Genomic DNA, 23,560 nt, shown 5'->3' with positions numbered 1-23,560 from the left:
CTAACAAATTGACAATAACTGCTCCATTTTGAGCATTTACTATGTATGTACTGTAATCTGAACTTTACATACCCTAACTCTTTAATTTTATAATGACCCTGTGCAATTGGATCTATTATTGTCCGCATTTTATAGATGAGGAAACAGGTTCAGAGAGCAAAAACTAACTTGTCCAAGTCTGTAGCACAGCCTGACCTAAACCCATACAGACTGATTCTAAAGTACAGCCTTTAACTGGTGTCAAAGAAAAACTCACAGTGTAAGAGTTGTGAGTTTAAGTTTTATTCAGGGACTTACTGAGGACTCTAAGGAGACGACCTCTCAGTGGCTCTGAGGAAACGATTCCAAAGAGGTGGAGGAGAAGCCAGTTTATACATGATTTTTTGGGCTAGGAAATACACGCAATCAAACATACATCTTGCTGAAAGATTACTGTTGGTCACAAAGAACAGATATCCCAAGTTAATGATTTTAGTGCTTTTCTCTGTATGGGAAGATGCAAGAATCTGGGGTGATTGAAAGGCTTCCTGAGACATACACCCAACCCTCTGAGGGTCTGTTTATCCAAAGCGACGAGTGCCTCATCCTGTTTTTCATCCTGAATTCCTCTCAGGGTGGGCAATTGCAGTGGGTGATGACTTAGCCCTCATAGAACCAGGTAGTGAGTGATGCCCTTTGTTTTTCTTTGTTTATCTTTGTTTACTCCAGAACCCTGCACACTAACCAAGGGCATAATCTAAGAAAACCAGCTTTCTTTTTCTGCCCACCTCCATTAAGCTCATTATCCTTTGTTTTATAAAAGACAGGAGGGAAGGAATGAAAAAGGGAGAAGGGAAGGAGGAGGGTGGAAAGAAAAAAGGGAAGAAAAGGGAGGAAAGAAGGTCCCTCAGCGTCATCCACTAGGTTGTTGTGTCCCCCCCCCCAACAATCTAGGTATAAAATGGGGCCCATCCAACTTTTTAATACTAATCAATGTTGTCACAAAATAAATATGTGAAGTGCCAGTTTGGTCTGACTTGATGTCATCTTGCCTTTGTTTTGCATTTATCAGGAGAAGTATTCTTGCAGATTAAAGGGCCACTGGAAGATATTTATAAAATCTACTGCTATCACCACGATGAAGCGCACAGTGTACTGGAGTCCTATGAAAAGGAAGAGGAGGTGAAGCAACATTTGAGCCTCTGTATTCAGTCCTTAAAGTAAGGCCTTTTCAAATGATGATTTCCATGCACTCTCAGTCGCCTAGCAGGGAACATTTTAACTGGATGTAGATGAAAGGTCTCCCATAAATCCTATGTTTTATGAGGCTTGCTGGGAGCTCTACTTTGTGTTCTCTTCATGAAAAGCTGACATGCCAGATACCCTGATTGACTTGGTTTTTTTCCCTGCAAGGATGACTAAAAATAACATGGGAAAGACACAGGGCTCTGTAGAGATAGAAAAATGCAATATCAAAAAATGAAATGTAGAAGAAAGGCCCCTCTTAAAGCTGTTGTTACTTGCCTGCTCCCACCTAGGTCAAGGAATATGTGAAACAGCCTGTGTCACCATGGTCACGGGAGCACGTGGAATAACAAAGTTAGTGGGATGTCCCATGACCCTCTGAATGGCCCTTGCCATCCCCCAGACGCACTGTGGGGAAGGAGGGGAGATTGGCAAAGACAAGTCAGGCCCTGTTAAAGTTAGTTTCAGGAAAGTTAGTCACGCCTTCCTTCCTCATCTCTAAATTGTTGGTGGGAAGTGCTACATAATGTAATTTTTTTTAATCTGGGAGAAATATCTATTCACTATAAAAATCTGAAAAAGGGAGTTCCCTGGTGCCCTACTCGTTAGGATTCCGGGCTTTCAGTGCTGTGGCCCGGGTTCAATCCCTGGTCGGAGAACTGAGATCCCGCAAGCCGTGGGTACGGCCAAAAAAAAAAAAAAAAATCTGAAAAAAAATATAAGAAAGCATGAATAAGATAAAAACCCTTACTATTCCATGTGTTAATTCCTTGCTAACCATGAATTAAAAACCATAGTTTGCATTTTTTTCTGATCTTATTTATATGCATAAATATGAACATGTGTTTGGGTTCTTTTAAATGGAATTAGTATCTTACTGTATCTCCAGTTTTCTACCGAATGAAGCTTAAAGCCAAAATGTCTTCCCTACTCCACATCTTACCCAGTGGTTCTATTGTGGTTTTTCACTTCTAAAGGTTATCCATTGTCAAATGGTCTTGATTAAGCTAAGAATTAACCAAGCAGAGAGAGCTATGGTGTATAAATCAACACACACCGACCAGTCTGATCTTCCCCTTTTATATACTCTATTGCAGGGGGGGCAGAAAGGGGGGTCTAATGTGGTACCACTGAATTAAAGTGAAATCAGGAGGCTAAATGAGACTACTCTGGAGAAAAGCCTTTCCAGGCTAGAACTGGGACTGAAGATGGGTTTAAACTGGACCCTACAAATTTCTTAAAATTAACTTTATTGCCCTCTACTGGCCATTAAGTTACTGCAGTTCTTTAACCATTTTCATGCTGCGGAAAAATAACAATTTCAAGTCACTAAATCGCAAGCATTTATTTAGCACCTGTGCTGTAACGAGCATAGATCTGGGTCCTGAAAATACAAAAATAAATCATACTTAGACCCTGCCCACAAGCAGCCCAATATGATCAGGTGATTCTTAAAGATAATATGTGAGGAGTAGCTCCAGTTCACTATTTCTCCATTATTGCTGTTTAGTTCAATGTTAGCAAATCAATTTAGATAAACCATGAAGTTTGAAGTTGCATCCATCTTAATAAATTCACATATTAGAAGCAACATCTTCTAAATTTACAGGTGCTTTTTCCAAGGAAGAAATAATAGTGTTATCCTGGGTGTGAATGAATACCTTTCCTACCTTAAGCTAGTGGCAAGATCTAATCTAATTAATGTCTATCTTGAGCCATTTTCCTTCTTCAGTTTCCAGAAATAAAAGAGAGAAATCTTATAGCAAGTGAGCAAGTAGAACCTTGAATCATCACCCTAACCCCAGCCCCAGGGCTAGAGGTCCACTCAGGGGGAGGATGTAGTTAATTTATTTTGGCATGTGCTTCTGACAGCTGACCAGAAGTGGAGCTGTCTGTTCAGAGGGAGATGAACAATAGTTTATTATTCATTAAGCTTTTGACTCCTAAGAGAAAGAAATTAACCATGCCAGAATATTCCATCAGGCAGTGTAGCTCAGTACCATACCCTGCTAAAACAGCTAAAGCAGAAGTAATTTGGAAACTTCATAAAATCCCAATTACTGAAAATTACTTTCAGACCCAAAGGCTTATTTGATCTTTTTCTGAAAGCCTTAAGTTCTTGTCCTGGTGATGTCCCAAATATTGTCTATCCTGCCCCATTCTGCTATTAGGGAATCATTTCAGGCATTGGAAGGTGCTAAGGTTTAGGAAAACACAAAATCCAAAGGAAGTAATATTGGCAGGACTATTTCTTAAGGGAAAGAAAGTCAAAATAAAATAGTTTAAATTAGAGCTATTTTTCCCAAAGTTGCCTTTCCATGAAAATAAAGTTAATGATGAATTGTACTGGTCTGCCTGATAACTGAAAGCAGGAGAATTATTGACATTACTATGATACTGACCTCAATTGAGTTAAGCTTTAAATTCTGAGAAACAGGTTTTCAAACAGGTTTATAGGCCAAAGAGAGTCTGGAACACCCCAAGGGCTTCGTTTCCCTTGCCAAGTAATCAAAGCTATGACTGGGGCTCTGCCTTTTCCTTGTGGCTAAATAACGGAGCCCAAGCACACTTGCCAATTTCTAATGAATATTAGGTGTGGCCTCCATTTTCTACCATGCTGGGGGGTATTGGAACAACTGGATTTGAAGTAGTATCCATGAAGAAGGTGGCTCCGTGCCTCAGAAGTTAAAGCAGATTTTAAAGCAACAGAAGTTGCATTTTATCCAAAATTATAATGTTTATTGAGGGCCTAATAAATATTTATTATAGGTACTAGATAATGTTGAAAATATCTCTTTTTTCAAATATATAAACATAGTTCTTGCCTCCTGGGAACATACCTTCTAGGTGGTAGATAAACAAAACCATCTGGAAAGCTTAATAATAATACAAGAGTTAATTTAAATAACACACCAGAAGCTGTCACGGTGAGGTTCAAGACTAACTTCCAAAAGGAGAGTAGAGAGATTTCCTGGTTCTGTAACCAAGAGTCTTGAGCTCATAACATTTGGCTATTCTTTGAAGCCCATTATCTTTCAAAAGAGCAAATAATATTGGTATCCAGAAAATAATTTTGAATCCCTTTGAAACGTTTGGGCAGTGTTTCTTGGTGTGTGAGTTTCCCTTCATTGCACCCACCAGAGGTGTGTAATAAAAGTGCAACTGCCTATGCTCTGCTCCAGACCAAAAAAAATTAGGATTGCTGGGGGTCCATTCCATGAATCTGCACTTTAACATGCACCCTTGGGTGATCGTGGACACACACTCCAGTGAAGACCTACTTTAGAAGGAGAAATCATGCCCATGGTACCCACTCACTGCTTTCCCTGAAGCACACAGGCTGTTTTCATGACTATAGATACAATCTAAGCAGTAATTTCAGGGTTTAGAAACCTTAAGAAAGAAAAGGCTAAAACAATCCAGAAGCACAATCCCACATCTGCATCTACAGCTTATAAATTGGAAGTCTGCAAGTTTTTTATTTATTCAACAAGGAGTATTTACAGCGTCACATTAGTGACCTGTAAGATTACATGAAATACTGATTTCATACAGTTTTTAAACTTATGGAAATTATTTCCTAAATACCTAGTTACTTAGCCTCTTTGGGGTTATTTAAGGTTTCTGCTCTGCATGAGGAAAGTGAAAAATAGAATAGCTATGAATGCAAGTGTAGCTATAATTAGAATAGGCTGTCTGCAGCCTCCTTTATCTGTTTTTCTAGTTATAAATACCACCAAATCCCTGATGCCTTTCAGAGGCCCTAGAGATTTGTTTATTTGTAATAGAAAAAGAATGAAGAGGCTTTTCCAAGTTTTTTGGTAGGTAACCGGAAGATGCATTTCTAACTTCATGTCTAGCTGTTATAAATGTATCTACGTTTTTGTTCTTCCTAACTGAGGCCACCATCCTCAGGAGGAAAACTTCTAACTTCTAGTCATCTGGGTGCTTTGGCTGCTCATATTACTGCTATAGCTTTTCCATTCAGGGAAGCTAAAAGCTCATGCAACACGACATCAAAGGAACAGATTTCAATTTGTCCACCACAGTTTATATTTCTTAATATTATTCTAGTGGGGTGTTCCAAGTAAACATTAAAATCACTTTTGGAAACTCTTTCAGTTCTTTATTACATGACGTCATGTTTGAACAAAGACGATAATCCTTAACGGAATAGCCACGAAAAAACTATTGTTAACTGTGAGTCAAATTATAATGACCCCATGAGGGTGTAAGGTGGGGTGGTGGATATATTGTTACTTTACCCCCCAAAGGGGTAAATGGACCCAATTTAACTTTGTCCTTCCTGAAATGTCCTTGGCTGGGGTTAACTTCTGGAAAGTTTTAGCCTAAAAGGGAGATTTTTAAAAATGATAAGCAAAAAAAAAGGAGATGTTATAACATAATGCCACTATTCCACTGTTGGAAAACCTCAGGTTCCTTTTCATAAAATGTTATATTTACATTAAACACAGTGTTTAATATATGTTATAATATGTAGGTTTTATTTGGTTGAAGTAAATGGAATAGAAAGAGAAAAAAATTTTCCCTGTCTTCTCTAGGAGTTAGAAGAACCATCTTTTCTTTCAACTTCAAAGTATGTGTTTTGGTTCCAAAATGATTGCATCTTTCACTTGTTTGTTTTCATAGAAAACTGCATTCTTATTTTTATTCAACTTCTGTCCCAAATTTTCTGATCTATGACTTGCAGAGCAAAATAAGAAAAGGAATTTCCTTAATAGAAGGGGATAGAAATTGGTGAAAGAATGTGAGCTTAAAGAAAATGAATGGAAAGAAATACTGGGCAGGAGGGTAGTGGTGGTGTACTTTCTTTCACTGAGATAGAAGAGTTCTTCAAACAGCAGTTAATAATTGTTTGAAATTGTAGCACCTGCTGATTTTTAAAAATTTATAATCCTCTGTTGGATTCCCAACTGGGAGGTCTTGGATTCAGCAAAACCTAGTTATTTCAAGATGTCTAGGGATCCATTCATACACTGTCTGAAGAGTGAAGGGATACTTGCTATACATATATGTATACCATTGTTTTCCACATATATAAAGTACTGGGATTAATTTTTTTTTTAATTAAGCCCACGAAAATTTATGAAATTCAGCATAGGTAGTTATTGAATTTTTTCTCAATCATTGAATATGAAAAGACCATCTACTATGATGTGATGGGATCACGACATTTTTTTTGTATTGAAAACATTCATTGTGTTCCAAAAGACTGGAAACCAGAGGTCAAGGTGATCAGTTTATTAATACAGGTTATTACTTTATTTCTCTATAGCCACATGAGGCTTTCAGAGAGAAGTTCCTATCTCCTTTATTCTTGAAATTTAACTTGAAAGATTCCCACTTTTTTATTGTTAAATTAATTAATTTGACAAATACGTTTTGTGCTACTGTGTGCCAGTCCGCTTTTCAGGTACTGGGGCTACAACGGAGAACAAAGCAAGCATAAATCCTTGCCCTCCTTGGCATCGGGGAGCGGAGAGATAGACAAGAAACCAAATAAACATATAGCATATTAGAAAGTGACAAAGCGTTATGGGGAGAAATAAAGCAGGGAATGAGAATAAAGAGTACAGTGACCACCTAGAGGGGTGGGATAGGGAGGGTGGGAGGGAGGGAGATGCAAGAGGGAAGAGATATGGGAACGTATGTATATGTATAACTGATTCACTTTGTTATAAAGCAGAAACTAACACCCCATTGTAAAGCAATTATACTCCAATAAAGATGTTAAAAAAAATAAAATAAAAAATTTAAAAATTTTAAAAAATAAAAATAAAAGAGTACAGTGGGAGGCAGGTACAATGTTTAAGAGGTTGGTCAGGGAAAGCGTCACTGGGCAGGGGCATTTGAACAAAGACCTGAAGGAGATAAGGAAGGAGCCATATAGATATCTGGAGGAAGGGCAGTCAGGCAAGTGCAAGGACCTCGAGGCAGGAGCCTGCCTGCAGGCTTTGAAAAGAGCAAGGAGGCGCGCAGTGGCCGCAGATCGGGGGAAGTAGCTGAACTACGGGAAATGAGGTAGAGAAGACGTGGAAGTAGAGGCAGATCGCGTTGCCTTGGAAGGACTTTAGTTTTGCTTGAGCAAAATGGAAGCCACAAAAGCTAGCAATGCCGAGTGAAAGATTTTATGGGAATCATCTAATTGAACAGGTGAATTGTTTATAATCTATCTATATAAAAAACACTATAGACAGAGATATTATAAAGCACTTGATAGTAGTTTTCTGCAAGTCAGTAACACTTTCCTTTGTAATCTTATCTCAATTTCTCCTAATTACTATGTTTAATAGATTTTTATTTCATAATATAAACAAAGATTAACATTTAAATCCATTTTCAAATGACTAAAATTTACTAACTATAATCTGAATCAACAGTTTTTAAACCTTATATAAAGTGTGAAACAAATATGGTGGATACATACTAAAAGTTTTAGGGATATTATAAAACTAATTCTATAAAACCTTCATGAAAATGACTTATTACATTATTTTACATAATAAAATTTTAAAACTTATATAATGTTTGCTTATTACCTCAAATATCTAGATTTACATGAATTTACTTTTTGTTTTTCCTTTTCTTACAGGAAAATATACATGCAAGAGTAAGTACTTTTGTTTAAATAATAGATATCAAATGTTAAAATCATGGGGAAAAGCTGATGAATATTTCTGTGCAAATCAGAATTTTTAGTTTTTACAATGATGTTCATTGCTTTCAATAAGTCAAGATTTCAAAGACATTTACCCTAGATATTATTGGTGCATTTATTTCCAATTTGTCTGAGATGATCTTACATATTAAATTATTATTATGTGTACCTTATTAAACTTTTTAGAAGAATCTTGGGGTATAATTTACTTAAATCACAAGTTTGCTGGTGCCAGGAACTCTTTGGGAAATGCTTATCACACATATGTTTAGGAATCATTTTAATGTGTCCAAAAATGTTTCTTCCTAAGGACAACATTAGTCTAAAAAGTCTCAGATTAATACCATAATGTTTTTGAAGGTTACATAGATTAATGTATAAAAGAAAAGCTTCCTTATGCATTACGGTAAAATATTCTGTTTCTTCTGATTTGGACTCTGATTTACAGAGAAAAAAATCATACACACACATACATAGCATGAAAATGAAATATTAAGATGAAATAATTGGTTACTAGGACAATATAGAAATTATCTTATAAAAGCAACACACACATACACATACTTTGCAAGATGTCCATTTTTATAGAAGAACAGCATGTCTAGTCTGACTAACATTGAAAAGAAGATATTGATTTGAATATGAAGTCAAATTTACCAGGACTTAATAAAGCACGTGTTTGCCTTAGCATGGTCAGGAACTATCTGAAGTCCTGAGTTTCTAGTCTGCTTGTGCGTGTGTGTGTGTGTGTGTGTGTGTGTGTGTGTGTGTGTGTACATTCTAAACTCCTGAAACTTTACAACAAGAAACACAAAATTTACGAAATAAAAATTATATTAATTTAAGCTGTAAATATCTGCCATTCATGCTTTGGTGCAGAGCAACCTTGAGGAAAGACAGAATTCCAGGGTGAGGTGAAGAATCAGGTATCATACAGGAGACCTGTAGACTAAGGTTTTATACCCCAGCCAAGCTGAGAAGTTAGTTTTTGGCATACCAAACAAGCACCCAGTTCTCTCACTTTATAAGCCTTTTCTTTCAAAAGGAAAAAAAAATCCTACAGTATAAACAGATATGATTAGATTTGTTCAAGACCATTTGAATTTGAAGAGGAGCATAATAGAATAGGGCCTTTTGGTCCTTTCACACACCAGAGCTTTCCTGGCTTCTCTTCAATGACAGTTGATGGTATTGGAGGGGTGGGGGATTGCTGTCTCATTATAAAGCCTGTGGCCCTGGCATTGTGCCTAGGACTGGAGATTCACAGAGCTGGGGGATGAGAGAAGAACTTCATATGCTACACATCTATTCTACACATACGATGTATGCTACACATATGATGTATGCTACACATAACGATGCTACGGAGAAACCCAAAACAATGTTGTGGCCAACCCAATACTTAGATTTCTTTTCCTAGAGCTTAGGTCTTTATAACCAAAGATTGAGAGACAGAGACAGACAGAGAGAGAGATTCAGAGAAGGAAAGTGAGCAAATCTTTTAATACATTAGCATGCACAGGCTCCTACATACAGAATACTTAAAACAAACAGCGCCTTGTATTGAAATGCTTGCTTAAAAAATTGCACTGGCTTCTGCGGCAGTCCTGCTGTGTGGGTGTTAGCAGGCTGCTCATGCCCCCCTCTAACCCATTCTATACATCAAGAACTCGAAAATAGGAAGAAGAGTCATAGCGTGTGGCTGCATGAACACCAAAGCCACGTTTGCCATGAGTTATTTTCCTTCCTGTTTCTCTCATTCAGGGCAGGAGGCACAGACGCTGCTACCTAAAAGGGCAAAAGGCAATGTCAAATGCTATGTAATTGTTGGGCTCCTTAGTAGCTAAGGCCAAGAATGTCGCAGCCAGAGTAGTGCATTTATGAGATGTGGGTTTTAAAATGGTTTCAAAAAAATGTCTTACTTATGGAAGCTGAAAACTGTCTTTTTTTCACAATCTGCATTTTAAAAAGTACAGAGAAAGGCAAAGACATTTAAAATTTCTAAAATGTTTACTTTGAATTATAATCTTATGCAAACATCAAAACAGTATTAAAGTGACAAGAATCATAGAATCTTCCACCAAAGGGTCTCCCCCAAAGCATGGGATACAAGTCCCATGTTCTAAAGCAAGAAAAATATACCTATTCTAAATTTACCTCCAGAAATACACTGTTTTATCTTCAATATTTATACTTTTCTATATGCTTCTCTGCCTGACCAGTTATTTCCACCTTTGGATCTCAGGGTTTCAATCAATCTCAAAATGTTATGTTATTTTTTTCTTAAGTTTTGTAGTTTTAAAATTATTGAAGAAACACTGAAAACGTAGAAAATCAAAATGAGGACACGGAAAACAATTGGTAGTCACATTCCAGAGTGAACTATTTTAACATCACATGAGTCCCTTACTTCCCTGCAATTGTTTTCTCTACACAGACACATGTTGACTAAACTAAGACGGCTATATATTTCCTGTATGTCAACTTGCTACCTCTTTATCAATACATCACGAGCATCCCTCTATGTCAGTAAACATAAATCCACATTGCTTTATGACTGCATACTATTCTATCTGATGTATATACCATAATTTAGTTTACCAAACCCTTACAGATACTTGAAGTGTGTCTGTCTTGCAAAGATTGACTTTACATGTTCATTCTTATACATGATCTTTGAAAAATAGTTTAATTATTTTCTTTGGATGAATTTCTAAAAGTGGAATTGCTAGATCAAAGGGCTTTTGATACTTATGGCCAGGTAATTTAAGAAAAGTTGAACTAATTTATAGTCCCACTACCATATATGAGTTGTCCATTTATCTACTACTTGCTAGCACTAGATAAAATTAATGTTTGTATCCTTACAACTTATGGCAATGTAATAGGCCAAAAGTAACATTGTATTGTTTTCATTATCATTAAAAATAATCTTGTGTTTAACCATGTGTATTTCACCTCTAATGAATTATCTTTTTTATTGATTGTTCACTTTTACTGAGATGTTTTTCTTTTTCTAAAAGATTGATAATGGCTCTTTAATTAGCAAGTGTATTATCCTTTTTTCTACCTTATGTACTATGAATAATTTTTCCAGATTATCATTTGACTTTTAACATAGTGTATAGTTGCTTCTGTTTTCATTTTTATCCATACAGTTTTACAGAGCTAAATTTTAAAATAGATTTATCACTTTTTTCTATTGTAGCTTTTGGATTTTGTATCTCACTTAGAAACCCTGAGTTTGTTTTTAAACCGTAATCCCATGTTTTCACCAAGATCTTGTATAATTTCAGTTTTACCATTTAAATCTTTGATCTATCTAGAAATTATTTTGGTGTAAAGAATCCATTTTTATTATTTTTTTATATGACAAGCTAATTATCACAATACCTGATATTGAATGGTTCCTTTTTTCCACTGAGTAGGAATGTCATACTTACCACATAATTTCCATACATACTTGTATTTATTTCTTTATTTTCTATTTTGTGTTTGATTTCCATTTGCCCATATATGTACCCATACCAAACTGCTTTCATTTTTGCAGCTGTATATTTTAATATCTGGTATAACTAATCTCAGCTCAGTATTATTCCTTTTCAGAATTTTCTTGAATATTCTTGCATGTTTCCTTCTTTAAAAACTTTCTCTTTTGTTAAAATTATATCTACCCATGGTTTAAAAAGCCAAATAGTTCTACAGGATTTAAGAAAAATAGTAGTCTACTGTATAGCACAGGGAACTATATTCAATATCCTGAGATAAAGCATAATGGAAAAGAATATAACAAAGAATGTATATATGTGTATAACTGAGTCACTTTGCTGTACAGCAGAAATTAACACAACATTGTAAATCAACTATACTCCAATAAAAATTTTCTTTTAATTAGAAAGAAAAGAAAAATAGTAGTCTCCTCTTCTACCTGCCCCTAAATCCTCCTCACCAGAACACAAAATTTTCACACATTTTAGTTGACTATTTTGGTATTTATCTTTATGACTCCAAAAAAAATTTGGCTCTTCCTTTTTAGGTATTATGTATTGACTTCCCCCTATGGAAGACAAGAATCTCTCTCTCTTCCCTACCCGATCTCCACCACACACACACACACACACACACACACACACACACACACACACACACACACCAGTCCCATCTCACCATTCTCCCTATGTAGTTACATTGTAATTTGAATTAGAACAATAATCAGTGCTTGAATTATTATACGTGAATAAATTTCTTTTCAGAGCTAAACCTTGGAATAAACGGATTACTTGTTTTTCTGGGAGTTAACTATTGCCTTTTTTCCCCCTCTTAATTTTCTCTGTACTAATCATTAATGCTGAACTCACAGCCAGTCATCTTGAAGACAGCCAGGTGAATTTTGTATGCTATCAATTTCATCTCCCTGTAAAAGCCTCTCCCAGAGCCTTCTGACCTTTTGAGTTTGGACTGATGACACTGGGCATCACGGTCTTTTAGGAACTCCCCTCCCATCATCTAGACTTTCTCTTTGCCTCTTTCCTGTTTTTAGTAGAGGACATCCTGCAATAGTTTCCCCTATTCATCAAAGAATGCATGGGAAAGAAAATTTTAAGAACTTTTATATCAAAAATGTCTTTATTTTACCCTCACACTTGATTTATATAGTTTGATTTCGTATTTTACCCTCACACTTGATTTATATAGTTTGATTTCGTATAGAATTCTAAATTGAAAATCATTCATCTTCAGAATATAAAGGTAATTCTTCATTGTTTCTAACTTTCAGTATTGCTACAAGAAATGAAAATGATTCCTAATTGTTTGCTTTTAACTGTTTAGTTTTTATGTTTCCCTGAAGGATTGTAGGCTTTTCTCTTTTTCCCCAATAATTTGCAGTTTTATGGATTCCAAGGTGAGTCCGTTTCATCCATTGTGCTGTGTACTCAGTGAGTTCTTTCAACATGCTAACTCATGTTCCTTGAATTATTTCATAGATGATTTCCTCCCCATGTGTTCTGCTCTCTCTTTCTGAGACTCTTATTATTTTGATATTGGAACTCCTAGACTGGTCTTCTAATTTTCTTATACTTTCTTCCATTTTTGTATTTTTCTCTTCTCTCTGGAAAGTTCCTGAACATTTTCTCCAACACTTGTGAGTTTTTATTTCTGCTATTATCCTTTTAATTTCCAAGAGCTCTTCCTTAGTCCTCCAAATGATCTCAAGGTGCCATTTGTGTAGCACCTTAAGAATTACGCTGTTTCTTAACCAGGTTTTTAACTATTCCTTCTTATTCTAATTCCCACGCCCCTCTCCCTTCACTTCCATAGGTCTCAAGGACTCTAGTTAATGAACCTTTGGAGGAGTGATTAAATAATTGCGTCTCCATATTACTGGTTCTTTCTGGTCTGCTATATCAATTACCATTTGCTCATCTCCTTTACAGCTTCTAAAATTTGTTAGTAGTTCTGTATTTGTTTTCAAAGCAATTTTAAAATTATGACAAGTGTTATTTGCTTATTATTTGCATAGCAATATGCAGTTTCCTCTAAAGTTGACTTGTGATGTTTTAAAAGGAGAGTAAATTGAAAAAAAATTCAATAACAATATAGATGGTTTGTGGCTTCTATAAACTAAATATTAAATTTAAGATATTGTGGCCATAAAATAGAGGAAATTCAAAGTAATATGATCAATAGTTACATGATTAGTTTTCCTTCATTTTCTCCCTCAAATTGAGAAATATAGATATACCTCAATGTTGAGGTATATCTGAATTTTTCTGTTTTCATCACAGTTTTTACATTGTTTAAATATCATTTTAATTTTCATTGTGCAACTGTTTTCTTGTATTTGATGCAAAGCTCTTTATAGCAAAACTGGATCCTGCTAAAACAAAGCCAGCTGTGTTTACTTGACTTTGTAATGTTCCAATAATAATTTGTAATGAGATTAGTGTAGCTACTTTCGGTACTAAATATTTGCCAAAGTATTCATGATAAGATAGAGGAATATGAAACAGAATTACAAATTAATAACTACCTTAGCTTTCAGCACAATATGTTTGGGGAATTGTTACGCATTTGGTTACTTTCTGCGGGGGAGGCATGTGATAATTGGCTGCTTGGCTGCACTGGGTTATATCACACATAAGACTCATCTGCCTGGCACAGTTGTCAGAACTCAGTCTTACTGGGAGGGATTAGACGGGGTGAGCGTTGTGGCGCTGAATGCCTGGAGTGTCGTTATCTAGGAGCACATCCTCTATCTTTCCTACCATATTGCTTGTCTGTGTGATGTAGATGGCAGAGCATCATTGCTCATCACTTGGGCAACTGTCCACCGTGCTTATCTGAAGACAAAGGTGTCTGGGAGATTTCTCGTTTTTGAGAAAAGCTTTTTTAATATTCGCATCTGTGATGCTTTTAAGAGAAACAGTCACCATTTATAATTGTTATTATTGTCATTTGAAATGTAAAAGGGAGAGAATAGAACTTTGATGCCAAACAGTGATAGAAAAAGAAGTAATGATAAGATCTGGACAGAACTAAAGGGCCTACGTTGTTGTTGTTTTTTTAATTATCTTTATTGGAGTATAATTGCTTTACAGTGTTGTGATAGTTTCTGCTGTATAACAAAGTGAATCAGCTATATACATATGTATATCCCCATATCCCCTCCCTCTTGCGTCTCCCTCCCACCCTCCTTATCCCACCCCTCTAGGTGGTCGCAAAGCAGTGAGCTGATCTCCCTGTACCACGCAGGTGCTTCCCACTAGCTATCTATTTTACATTTGGTAGTGTATATATGTCAATGCTACTCTCTCACTTCGTCCCAGCTTACCCTTCCCCCTCCCCATGTCCTCAAGTCCATTCTCTACATCTGTGTCTTTATTCCTGTCCTGTCCCTAGGTTCATCAGAACTTTTTTTTTTAGATTCCATATATATGTGTTAGCATATGGTACTTGTTTTTCTCTTTCTGACTTACTTCACTCTGTATGACAGACTCTAGGTCCATCCACCTCACTACAAATAAGTCAATTTCATTTCTTTTTATGGCTGAGTACTATTCCATTGTATATACATGCCACATCTTCTTTATCCATTCATCTGTCGAGGTTGCTTCCCTGTCCTGGCTATTGTAAATGGTGATGCAGTGAACATTGTGGTACCTGACTCTTTTTGAATTATGGTTTTCTCAAGGTATATGTGCAGTAGTGGGATTGGTGGGTCGTATGGTAATTCTATTTTTAGTTTTTTAAGGAACCTCCATATTGTTCTCCATAGTGGCTATATCAATTTACATTCCCACCAACAGTGCAAGAGGGTTCCCTTTTCTCCACACCCTCTCTAGCATTTATTGTTTGTAGATTTTTTGATGATGGCCATTCTGACCGGTGTGAGGTGATACCTCATTGTAGTTTTGATTTGCATTTCTCTAATGATTAGTGATGTTGAGCATCCTTTCATGTGTTTGTTGGCAATCTGTATATCTTCTTTGGAGAAATGTCTATTTAGGTCTTTGGCCCATTTTTGGATTGGGTTGTTTGTTTTTTCATATTGAGCTGCATGAGCTGCTTGTATATTTTGGAGATTAATCCTTTGTCAGTTGCTTCATTTGCAAATATTTTCTCCCATTCTGGTTGTCTTTTCATCTTGTTTATGGTTTCCTTTGCTGTGCAAAAGCTTTTAAGTTTCATTAGGTCCCATTTGTTTATTTTTGTTTTTATTTCCATTTCTCTAGGAGGTCGGTCAAAAAGGATCTTGCTGTGATTTATGACATAGAGTGTTCTGCCTATGTTTTCTAGGTTGGTTTTTTGACGGATCCTGATAAGCAAGAAAGGAGAGCAGCTCAAAGATACAAGTATATTCTTTAATATACCTGGGAATTTTTTTTGTAATTAAAAATTTTTAAATATGTATATAACAATAGGCCACACTGATAAGCTATCTTATTAAAATTGAGTTTTGTTTGATTGAATTGTGTGATTACATCTATATTTTGCTGGTATTTTCAGTGATTTTTATAAGACTAAATAAACTGTTACTTGCTGATAGTAAAAAGGAAAACTCAGAAGAAATCTGATCTTATTCATAAGGATAATGATTTCTTCTAATCAAGTTAATACCTTCCATATTCCTGACTTGTTCTTATTTAAGGAATTATTTCTACTTAAGTGTCTAAATTGTTGAAGAATTTATGTTTAAGATATAGAAAGGTGTTGTCCTTCGTATTCAAAGGTTTGGCTACTGATATACCATCAGTGAGAAAATATGTTTTTAGTCATTATTTTTTCAGTATTCATAATAGATTTACATTTTTTCCCAACCACTTCACCCAGTCTTCTTGGAAACCAGTAATATCTCTCTCTCCCTCTCTCCCTCATTTCCTCTTTGTCACCCTGTCTCCTTATTTCCCTTCCCCCTTCCTTAGTAGATTTGGTGCAAATGGGTAGGAAGTACAAGATAAAGTCTATCAAAGCAACTCTTTTTTGGCAAAAGAGGCAAGAATATACAATGGAGAAAAGAGAGTCTCTTCAGCAAGTGGTTTTGGGAAAGTTGGACAGCTGCATGTAAATCAATGAAGTTAGAACACACCCTCACGCCATACACAAAAATAAACTCAAAATGACTTAAGGACTTACGTATAAGACATGACACCATAGAACTCTTATAAGAGAACATAGGCAAAACATTCTCTGACATAAATAATACCAATGTTTTCATACGTCAATCTCCCAGTGCAATAGAAATAAAAGCAAAAATAAACAAACGGGACCTAATCAAAATTTTAAGCTTTTGCACAGCAAAGGAAATCATAAACAAAAAGACAACCTATGGACTGGGAGAAAATATTTACAAATGATGCAACTGACAAGGGATTAATTTCTAAAATATACAAACATCTCAATTCAATAACAAAAAAAAACAAACAAGCAACCCAATCGAAAAATGGGCAAAAGACCTAAATAGACATTTCTCCAAAGAAGACATACACATGGCCAATAGACATATGAAAAGATGCTCAACATTGCTAATTATTAGAGAAGTGCAAATCAAAACTACAGTGAGGTACCACCTCACACCAGTCAGAATGGCCATCATTAAAAAGTCTACAAATAATAAATGCTGGAGAGGGTGTGGAGAAAAGGGAACCCTCTTACACTGTTGCTGAGGATGTAAATTGGTGCAGCCACTCTGGAAAACAGTATGGAGGTTCCTCAAAAAGCTAAAAATAGAACTACTATGTGATCCAGCAATCTCATTCCTGGGCATATATCCAGACAAAACTATAATTTGAAAGGATACATGCACCCCTATGTTCATAGCAGCACTATTTACAATAGCAAAGACATGGAAACAACATAAATGTCCATCCATATATGAATAGATAAAGAAGATATGGCATATATGGAATATATATGGTATATATGGTATATATAGAATATAACGGAATATTACCCAGCCATAAAAAAGAATGAAATAATGCCATTTGCAGCAACATGGATGCAATTAGAGATTATCATACTAAGTGAAGTAAGTCAGAAAGACAAATACCATATGATATCACTTATATGTGGAATCTAAAATATGGCACAAATGAACATATCTATGAAACAGAAACAGACTCACAGACATAGAGGAGACTTGTGGTTATCAAGGGGGAAGAGAGTAAGGAAAGGGAAGGATTGGGAGTTTGAGATTAGCAGAGGAAAACTATTATATATAGGATGGATAAATAACAAGGTCCTACTGTTTAGCACAGGAAACTATATTCAATGTCCTGTGATAAACCATAATGGAAAAGAATATATATATGTATAACTGAGTCACTTTGCTGTACAGCAGAAATTAGCACAACATTGTAAATCAACTATTCTTCAATAAATTTTTTTAACTTAAAAAAAAAAAGCAACTCTACTCCCTCACAAACCTTTATCATTTATTTTGATATTCCTTTGAAAAATGTTGCCTTTTGGTTTGATTCAGTCTTTGTCTCTATTACAGTATAATCATTTTCTCCGCATATGAATAAAATTCAGGACCATTGTGCAATTTTTTTTTTTTAAATGTGGAATGTAAAATAACAGCACATTACAGAAAATCTGAGAAACCGTTCACTTCGGTTTACAAATATTCATTGAGAGAATACTATTTGTCATGCTGGAGATATAGTGGTGACAGAGAAATTGAACATAAACTGGTAAATAAAGAAAAAGGATGATTCCAGATAGTGATAAGTGCTATGATGAAAATAAAATGGGGACATGTGACAGAGTGACTGGGGTGTGTGTGTGTGTGTGTGTGTGTGTGTGTGTGTCTGCATGTGTGCACTTACATGTCATAATCAAAGTTCCTTAGTTTCTCATTCATCAAATGAAGAGTTCAAACAGGTGGTCTCTAGGGTGCCTTCAAGTCTTTTCTAATGATGCAACTTTTCTAATTTTGTTCAACGTTTTTTAGATCCGTTTCACCATTTCAATTATGTGGTCTGTTGTCCACCCATATAGTATTTGAAACATAGTAATTGAAGAATGAAAAATCCACCCATCAGGATTTGAAAACAGTGTCTATATTCTCTCTCTTCTAAATAAAAACCTAAAGGAAAACAAATGAGTGTATCCATGTATCAGAAGGGACTCAAAACACAATTTTCATCCATGTTCCATTTACAGTATCTCTTTATTTGCCTCTTGCATAAAGAGGCTATTAGACATCACTGCTTTCTGGCTGAATGAATTGAATACAGTGGGTTGGACAACGGCATGACCAAGCTGGTAGCTTTTTCATTTCCTGTGAACTACTTGGCCAGTTGGAATGGCTCTAGTCTCATCTCAGAAGCTCCGAAAGGAAGAGTCAGGGGTGAGTGCTCACTTTTGTGTAGCCATTTGAAGATCTGTGGGCTAAGAAGAGTTCCACATGGAAAGTCATGGAAAGTCATTGTGTAATAACAATGATTAGTGATAGTGATGATATTAACAATATCTAGAGAATGTTGCATTTATTATAAATTTCTTTTGGAGAGTGTGATAGAACCTCTGAAACACTATAAATTCAACTTCTCAATTTGGTAGAAGAAAGAGGACAAATTATGTTTAGATTTTTAAATGATGAGCTTATTCTGCTCACTTAATAATCACAAAAATACCATCAGGAAAATGCATTTTTATTCGTTGTCATGGGAAAATGCAGTCTAGAATTGTTTCCCACTATTATTATAAAGCCTGTTATTAAAAAAACTGTTAAGTGGAACATGGTTGGAAATCATGCTTTGAGTCCTTTCAGGTGGACAAATATACTTATTTTCTTTTAAATTTTGTTTAGTAGTAGGATCTTTCAGCCTTGCTTCTTTTTGCCATCCATTGCCCTTGCTTTCATTTAGAAACTGAACATAGCCAAATGGAAGGGGAAAAGGGTGAAAAACAGTTTCAGGATTAATCATAAAAAAAAAAAATCACAAAAATAAAAAGGAGATAATAAGACAAATGTTTGTGAAACAGATATTAATTTATCTCTATTGCAGAGGCAAAGCAAACTTACTGGACATGGGCTCTTTGATGATCAAACCAATTCAGAGAGTGATGAAGTACCCTCTATTACTGCGTGAACTCCGGAATTCCACCCCTCCCTCTCACCCAGACTTTAGAGCACTGGAGGATGCCTTTGCTGCAGTGAAAGATATTAATGTAAACATCAACGAACTTAAAAGAAGGAAGGATTTAGGTAAGAGGAGATATGATCAATTGGGGGTTTTCCAGCGTTGGAATATTCTGTTCATGTTTCGGAGAATCAGAATGTCTCAGTAGTTACAGCAGTTGCAGTGATAATGATCATTTGATATTTAAAGTTAGAGGCTAGGGAGGAGAGGATGGTTTTGCCTTGCCAGCTAGCTTCAGGAGAAGATCATGAGGCAAAAGATTGACAACCTTTTATTGAACAGCCCTATACTCAACCTCTTTTGACCACTGCATGCCCGATGACATACTGTGGGCTGAAGACACCCATAGCATATGATCCTCCTGTTCTTGGCATTATGCATGGTAGGAAGGAGGCATGGCCTGGTAGCTGGGAGCAGTGAAAAGCTAGAGCTGAAAAGGGGTGGTGAGAAGGGCAGATACAGGTAAGATGGCCCAGCTAACACATCAGGCTTATTTGGTTCTGGAACACAAAGAATGGGTATTTTTTGGCAATTAATTGCTCCACTGAAGGGAGAAAGTATATTTCTTTCTCAAATTAACAAATTATTGTTAACTATTTGTTAGCTAAGATGTAAAGTTCACCTCTAAAGTAGAATGTAGGTTTCAAAACAGGAGGCACAATTAGATAGTTCCTATCATCTCATATGTAGTAGTGCATCGGGATAGACCATGGGTCCTCTCTCAGTGTGATTTGTGTCCATAAGTTCTTGATTGGCTTTGTACTTCTAACGTTAAATCTCAATTCAACAGTTAAAGCAATGGTAGGACTGTGGAGCTAATTGGTCCAACCACTTCGTTTATTTTTATTGTTTGTATTTTCTAATTTTTTATTTTAAAAATTGTATATATTTGTATTAATAAATTGTAACTATAAAGAAAAGTGAAAGTTGTAGAGTGAAAGACACCATAAACAAAATGAAAAGATAGCCCGTAGACAAAGGATTACTATCTAGAATATATAATTATTGATATTAAATCAGTAAAAACATTCTAATACAAAAAAGTTAATAATAAAAATGAGCAATTCACCAGAAAGACCAGTAAGTTTTTAAATGCTAAGATTCACTAATCATCAGGGAAATGCAAATTAAAATCACAATGACAAAGTGTTCCCAGCCTACCAGATTGGCAATAAGATTTTTAGTGGATAATGTTAAGTGCTGAATCTCAGTTTGCAGGTGAGAATGTAAATTAGAATCACCACTTGGGAGAACAATTTGACAATACCTATTAAATTGAAGATACACATACCCAAGATGCAGAAAATCAGTTTCTAGATATTTGAGAAACTGGCTCATATGCTCGTGGAGAGGTATACTAGTAAGTAGCATTGTTCGTAAGAGCAAAAGAAAAAAAAGGAAAAAAAAAAAGAAACAAGCAAACAAAGAAATGGATAGTGGCTTGCATATTAATCCAGATAATGGATAAACTGTTTTATACACTATGATACCATGAAAACATAAAATTAATTAAAGTACATGTATCAATTAGACAGATATCGAAAACACAATGTTGAGTTTTTTAAAAAGTAAATTAGCAAGTGACAGAAGAATGAATGCAATATGGTACCATTTTTACAAGGATTGAAAATAATACTATACACTGTATGACTACATACCTACAAAGTAAAGGCATGAAAATAGATACAGATCTAATAATCCCCATAATTTTGGATCACAGATCCCTTTAGGGATCAAAGATGGGGCTCAGAGAAGTTTCAATTGTTATGTGATTTTTTTTAAATAAAAAGATTGGAAACAAGGCAAAATATTAAGATTTGACAAAGCCAGGAGATGGACAATAGCTGTAATATTATTTTAACTTTTCTGTTTGCTTAAACTTAAAATTTCAAAGTTTTAAAGAGGAAAATTTTTCTGCTCCCATGATTCCAGTTTGCATAGCTAACATTTTAGTAAGTTCTCTTCAGGATTTCTATGTCTTCTTTTCTATTTTTTTCTTCTCTCTTTTTCCTTCTTTCCTTCCTTTTGCAAATGGTCCTACAATTTGCTGGGGCTTTTTAAAAACTTAATTTTATATCATGAACATTCTTCAGGTTAATACGGTCTTCTTTTTCATGGTTCCATAGTATCCCATTCATGAGTGTGTCATAATTTATTAAACCAGACCTCTATGAGTAAACTTTTAGATTGTTTCCAACATTCCGCTCTTAGAAAAAAATGCTATAGCAAACAAAAGTTTGTATGCCTCATTATGGAAAACAGATTCTCTAGACGGGCTTCCTGGTCATAGACTATAAATATTTTCACTTTTATAAGACTCTGCCAAATTGTTCTCTACAAAAACTATATTGATTTAATCCATGTCAACAGCATATAAGAATGCTCCTGTCTCCACACCATTACCAAAACAGAATGTTAGGAATATTTAACATTTTGAACAATATGAGAGGTGAAAATCATGTTAAAGATAAAAAAGTACACCTCAGAGAGGTCACTCAGCTTACCCCAAATCTCTCAGCTAGTGGAGAGACCACCCTGGGATGGATCCGAGGTCTTCTTATGTTGGCTGCGGTTGTCTTTCCATTAGTTAGGTCTTGATGCTTCATTCTAGAGACCCCAGATAAAAAGTGTATTGTCTGAGAAGAGAGAGTTTTTTCCAGTATCAGGAATTTCTTTAATGTGTGAGGTAAATGAACCTTGGGCTTTGAGGAGCTCAAGTCCTAGGACAGTTTCTGAAGGTCAGTGGGGTGGGCGTCTGGAGCTGTGACTGGGCGGAGGGGCTGGAGCATATTGCATCGGTACCAGAGGTCCGAAAATCATACAGAGTGTTATCTTAAATATAAATATTAATCTTTAATACTTTGGATGGAACACACACTTTCTGTGCCTCACATGTTCAGATATGTTATTGCATTCTTCCGTTTCAGTTCTAAAATACAAGAAGAACGATGAGGATGAATCACTTAAAGATAAATTGTCTAAACTAAATATTCATTCAATTAGCAAGAAATCAAAAAGAGTGACAAATCATCTAAAGATTCTGACCAGAGGAGAATCACAGGTAATTTTTCCTCTTGGGCCACATACATTTTCCTGGGGAACACGAATGCTGACGTTTTTGTGAGATTTTGTTTTATCGTTATCAGAGCTGTTTCTAGAACACACTGAGAATCGAGGTAACTGCCCTCGATGCTGTTCCTTTCTCCCTCTCTCTCTCTCTCCCCCTCTGTTTTGCGGGATATTGAATGGGGGTTGTTCTGACACTGTCTTGGCTGTGGTGCTTCCATTCAGGAGGAGGACAAAGGAGAGGTAAAGACATAAGAACAGGGATCAACAAGGGATGCCCCAGGAGTTCTGACACCATCAAATAGCACATACTCTCACCCAAGGCAATGCCCTCCTTTCATCCCTGTCTTATTTCTGCTTTTTAAAAAACCTCATTTCTTTTAGTTCCCTTGATGGTCATCTTATACTTATTTCACCTATGAAAATAATGTTTAGGTGCATACCTTAGCATGACTTTTCCTACCTGTTATCACTTTCCTCTTCCCCTACCCCCAGGTGCACATTATATCACTGGGTAACTCTTTGGTGTCAGCTGTTTAGCCTGGCTTGAACCATTTTCATCTCACCCCTAATAAACAGTGAATGGATTAGCAAAGGCTCTCCAACTTTAATGTGTATAAGAATCACCTGAGGAGCTTGCTAAACGACAGATTCCAGGGTTCTACCTGGTTCAAAGGTGCAACCTAGACATCTGTATTTTTACAAAGACTACAGGTATTTTTAAGCTAATAGATCTGGAAATAAATGATCAATGGAACACACTTTGAGAATCACAAGATAGTAAGTTCATGGCCCAGAGGTGGTAACAACAGTGGGCTTCTAACCAGAAGTAAGCAGAACAAATCTTAAGATACTATATAGTACTTTTGCCCCCCTTCTCGTGCGTGATTTCATCCTTTGTTATGTTAACATCTCTAACAAAGGCTTTTACTTTGAACTAGAG

At 35.8% G+C, this 23,560-nt stretch overlaps 1 protein-coding gene across 1 annotated transcript in view; it reads left to right on the top strand.

Annotated features, from left to right (window-relative positions):
- Positions 1-23,560, top strand: part of ARHGEF38 (Rho guanine nucleotide exchange factor 38) — a 145,864-nt gene that overhangs the window by 96,977 nt on the left and 25,327 nt on the right. The window contains exons 4-7 of the mRNA XM_061191193.1: positions 1,052-1,199; positions 7,838-7,855; positions 19,417-19,616; positions 22,479-22,612. Of these exons, the coding sequence (XP_061047176.1) occupies positions 1,052-1,199; positions 7,838-7,855; positions 19,417-19,616; positions 22,479-22,612 (500 nt within the window). The remainder of the gene's footprint in view (positions 1-1,051; positions 1,200-7,837; positions 7,856-19,416; positions 19,617-22,478; positions 22,613-23,560) is intronic.

This window comes from Eubalaena glacialis, chromosome 5 (genome assembly GCF_028564815.1).
Source record: "Eubalaena glacialis isolate mEubGla1 chromosome 5, mEubGla1.1.hap2.+ XY, whole genome shotgun sequence".
In the NCBI taxonomy this organism is placed as follows: domain Eukaryota; kingdom Metazoa; phylum Chordata; class Mammalia; order Artiodactyla; family Balaenidae; genus Eubalaena; species Eubalaena glacialis.
The sequence above is the reverse complement of the archived record's forward strand: the minus strand, read 5'-3'. Positions and strand labels throughout refer to the sequence as shown.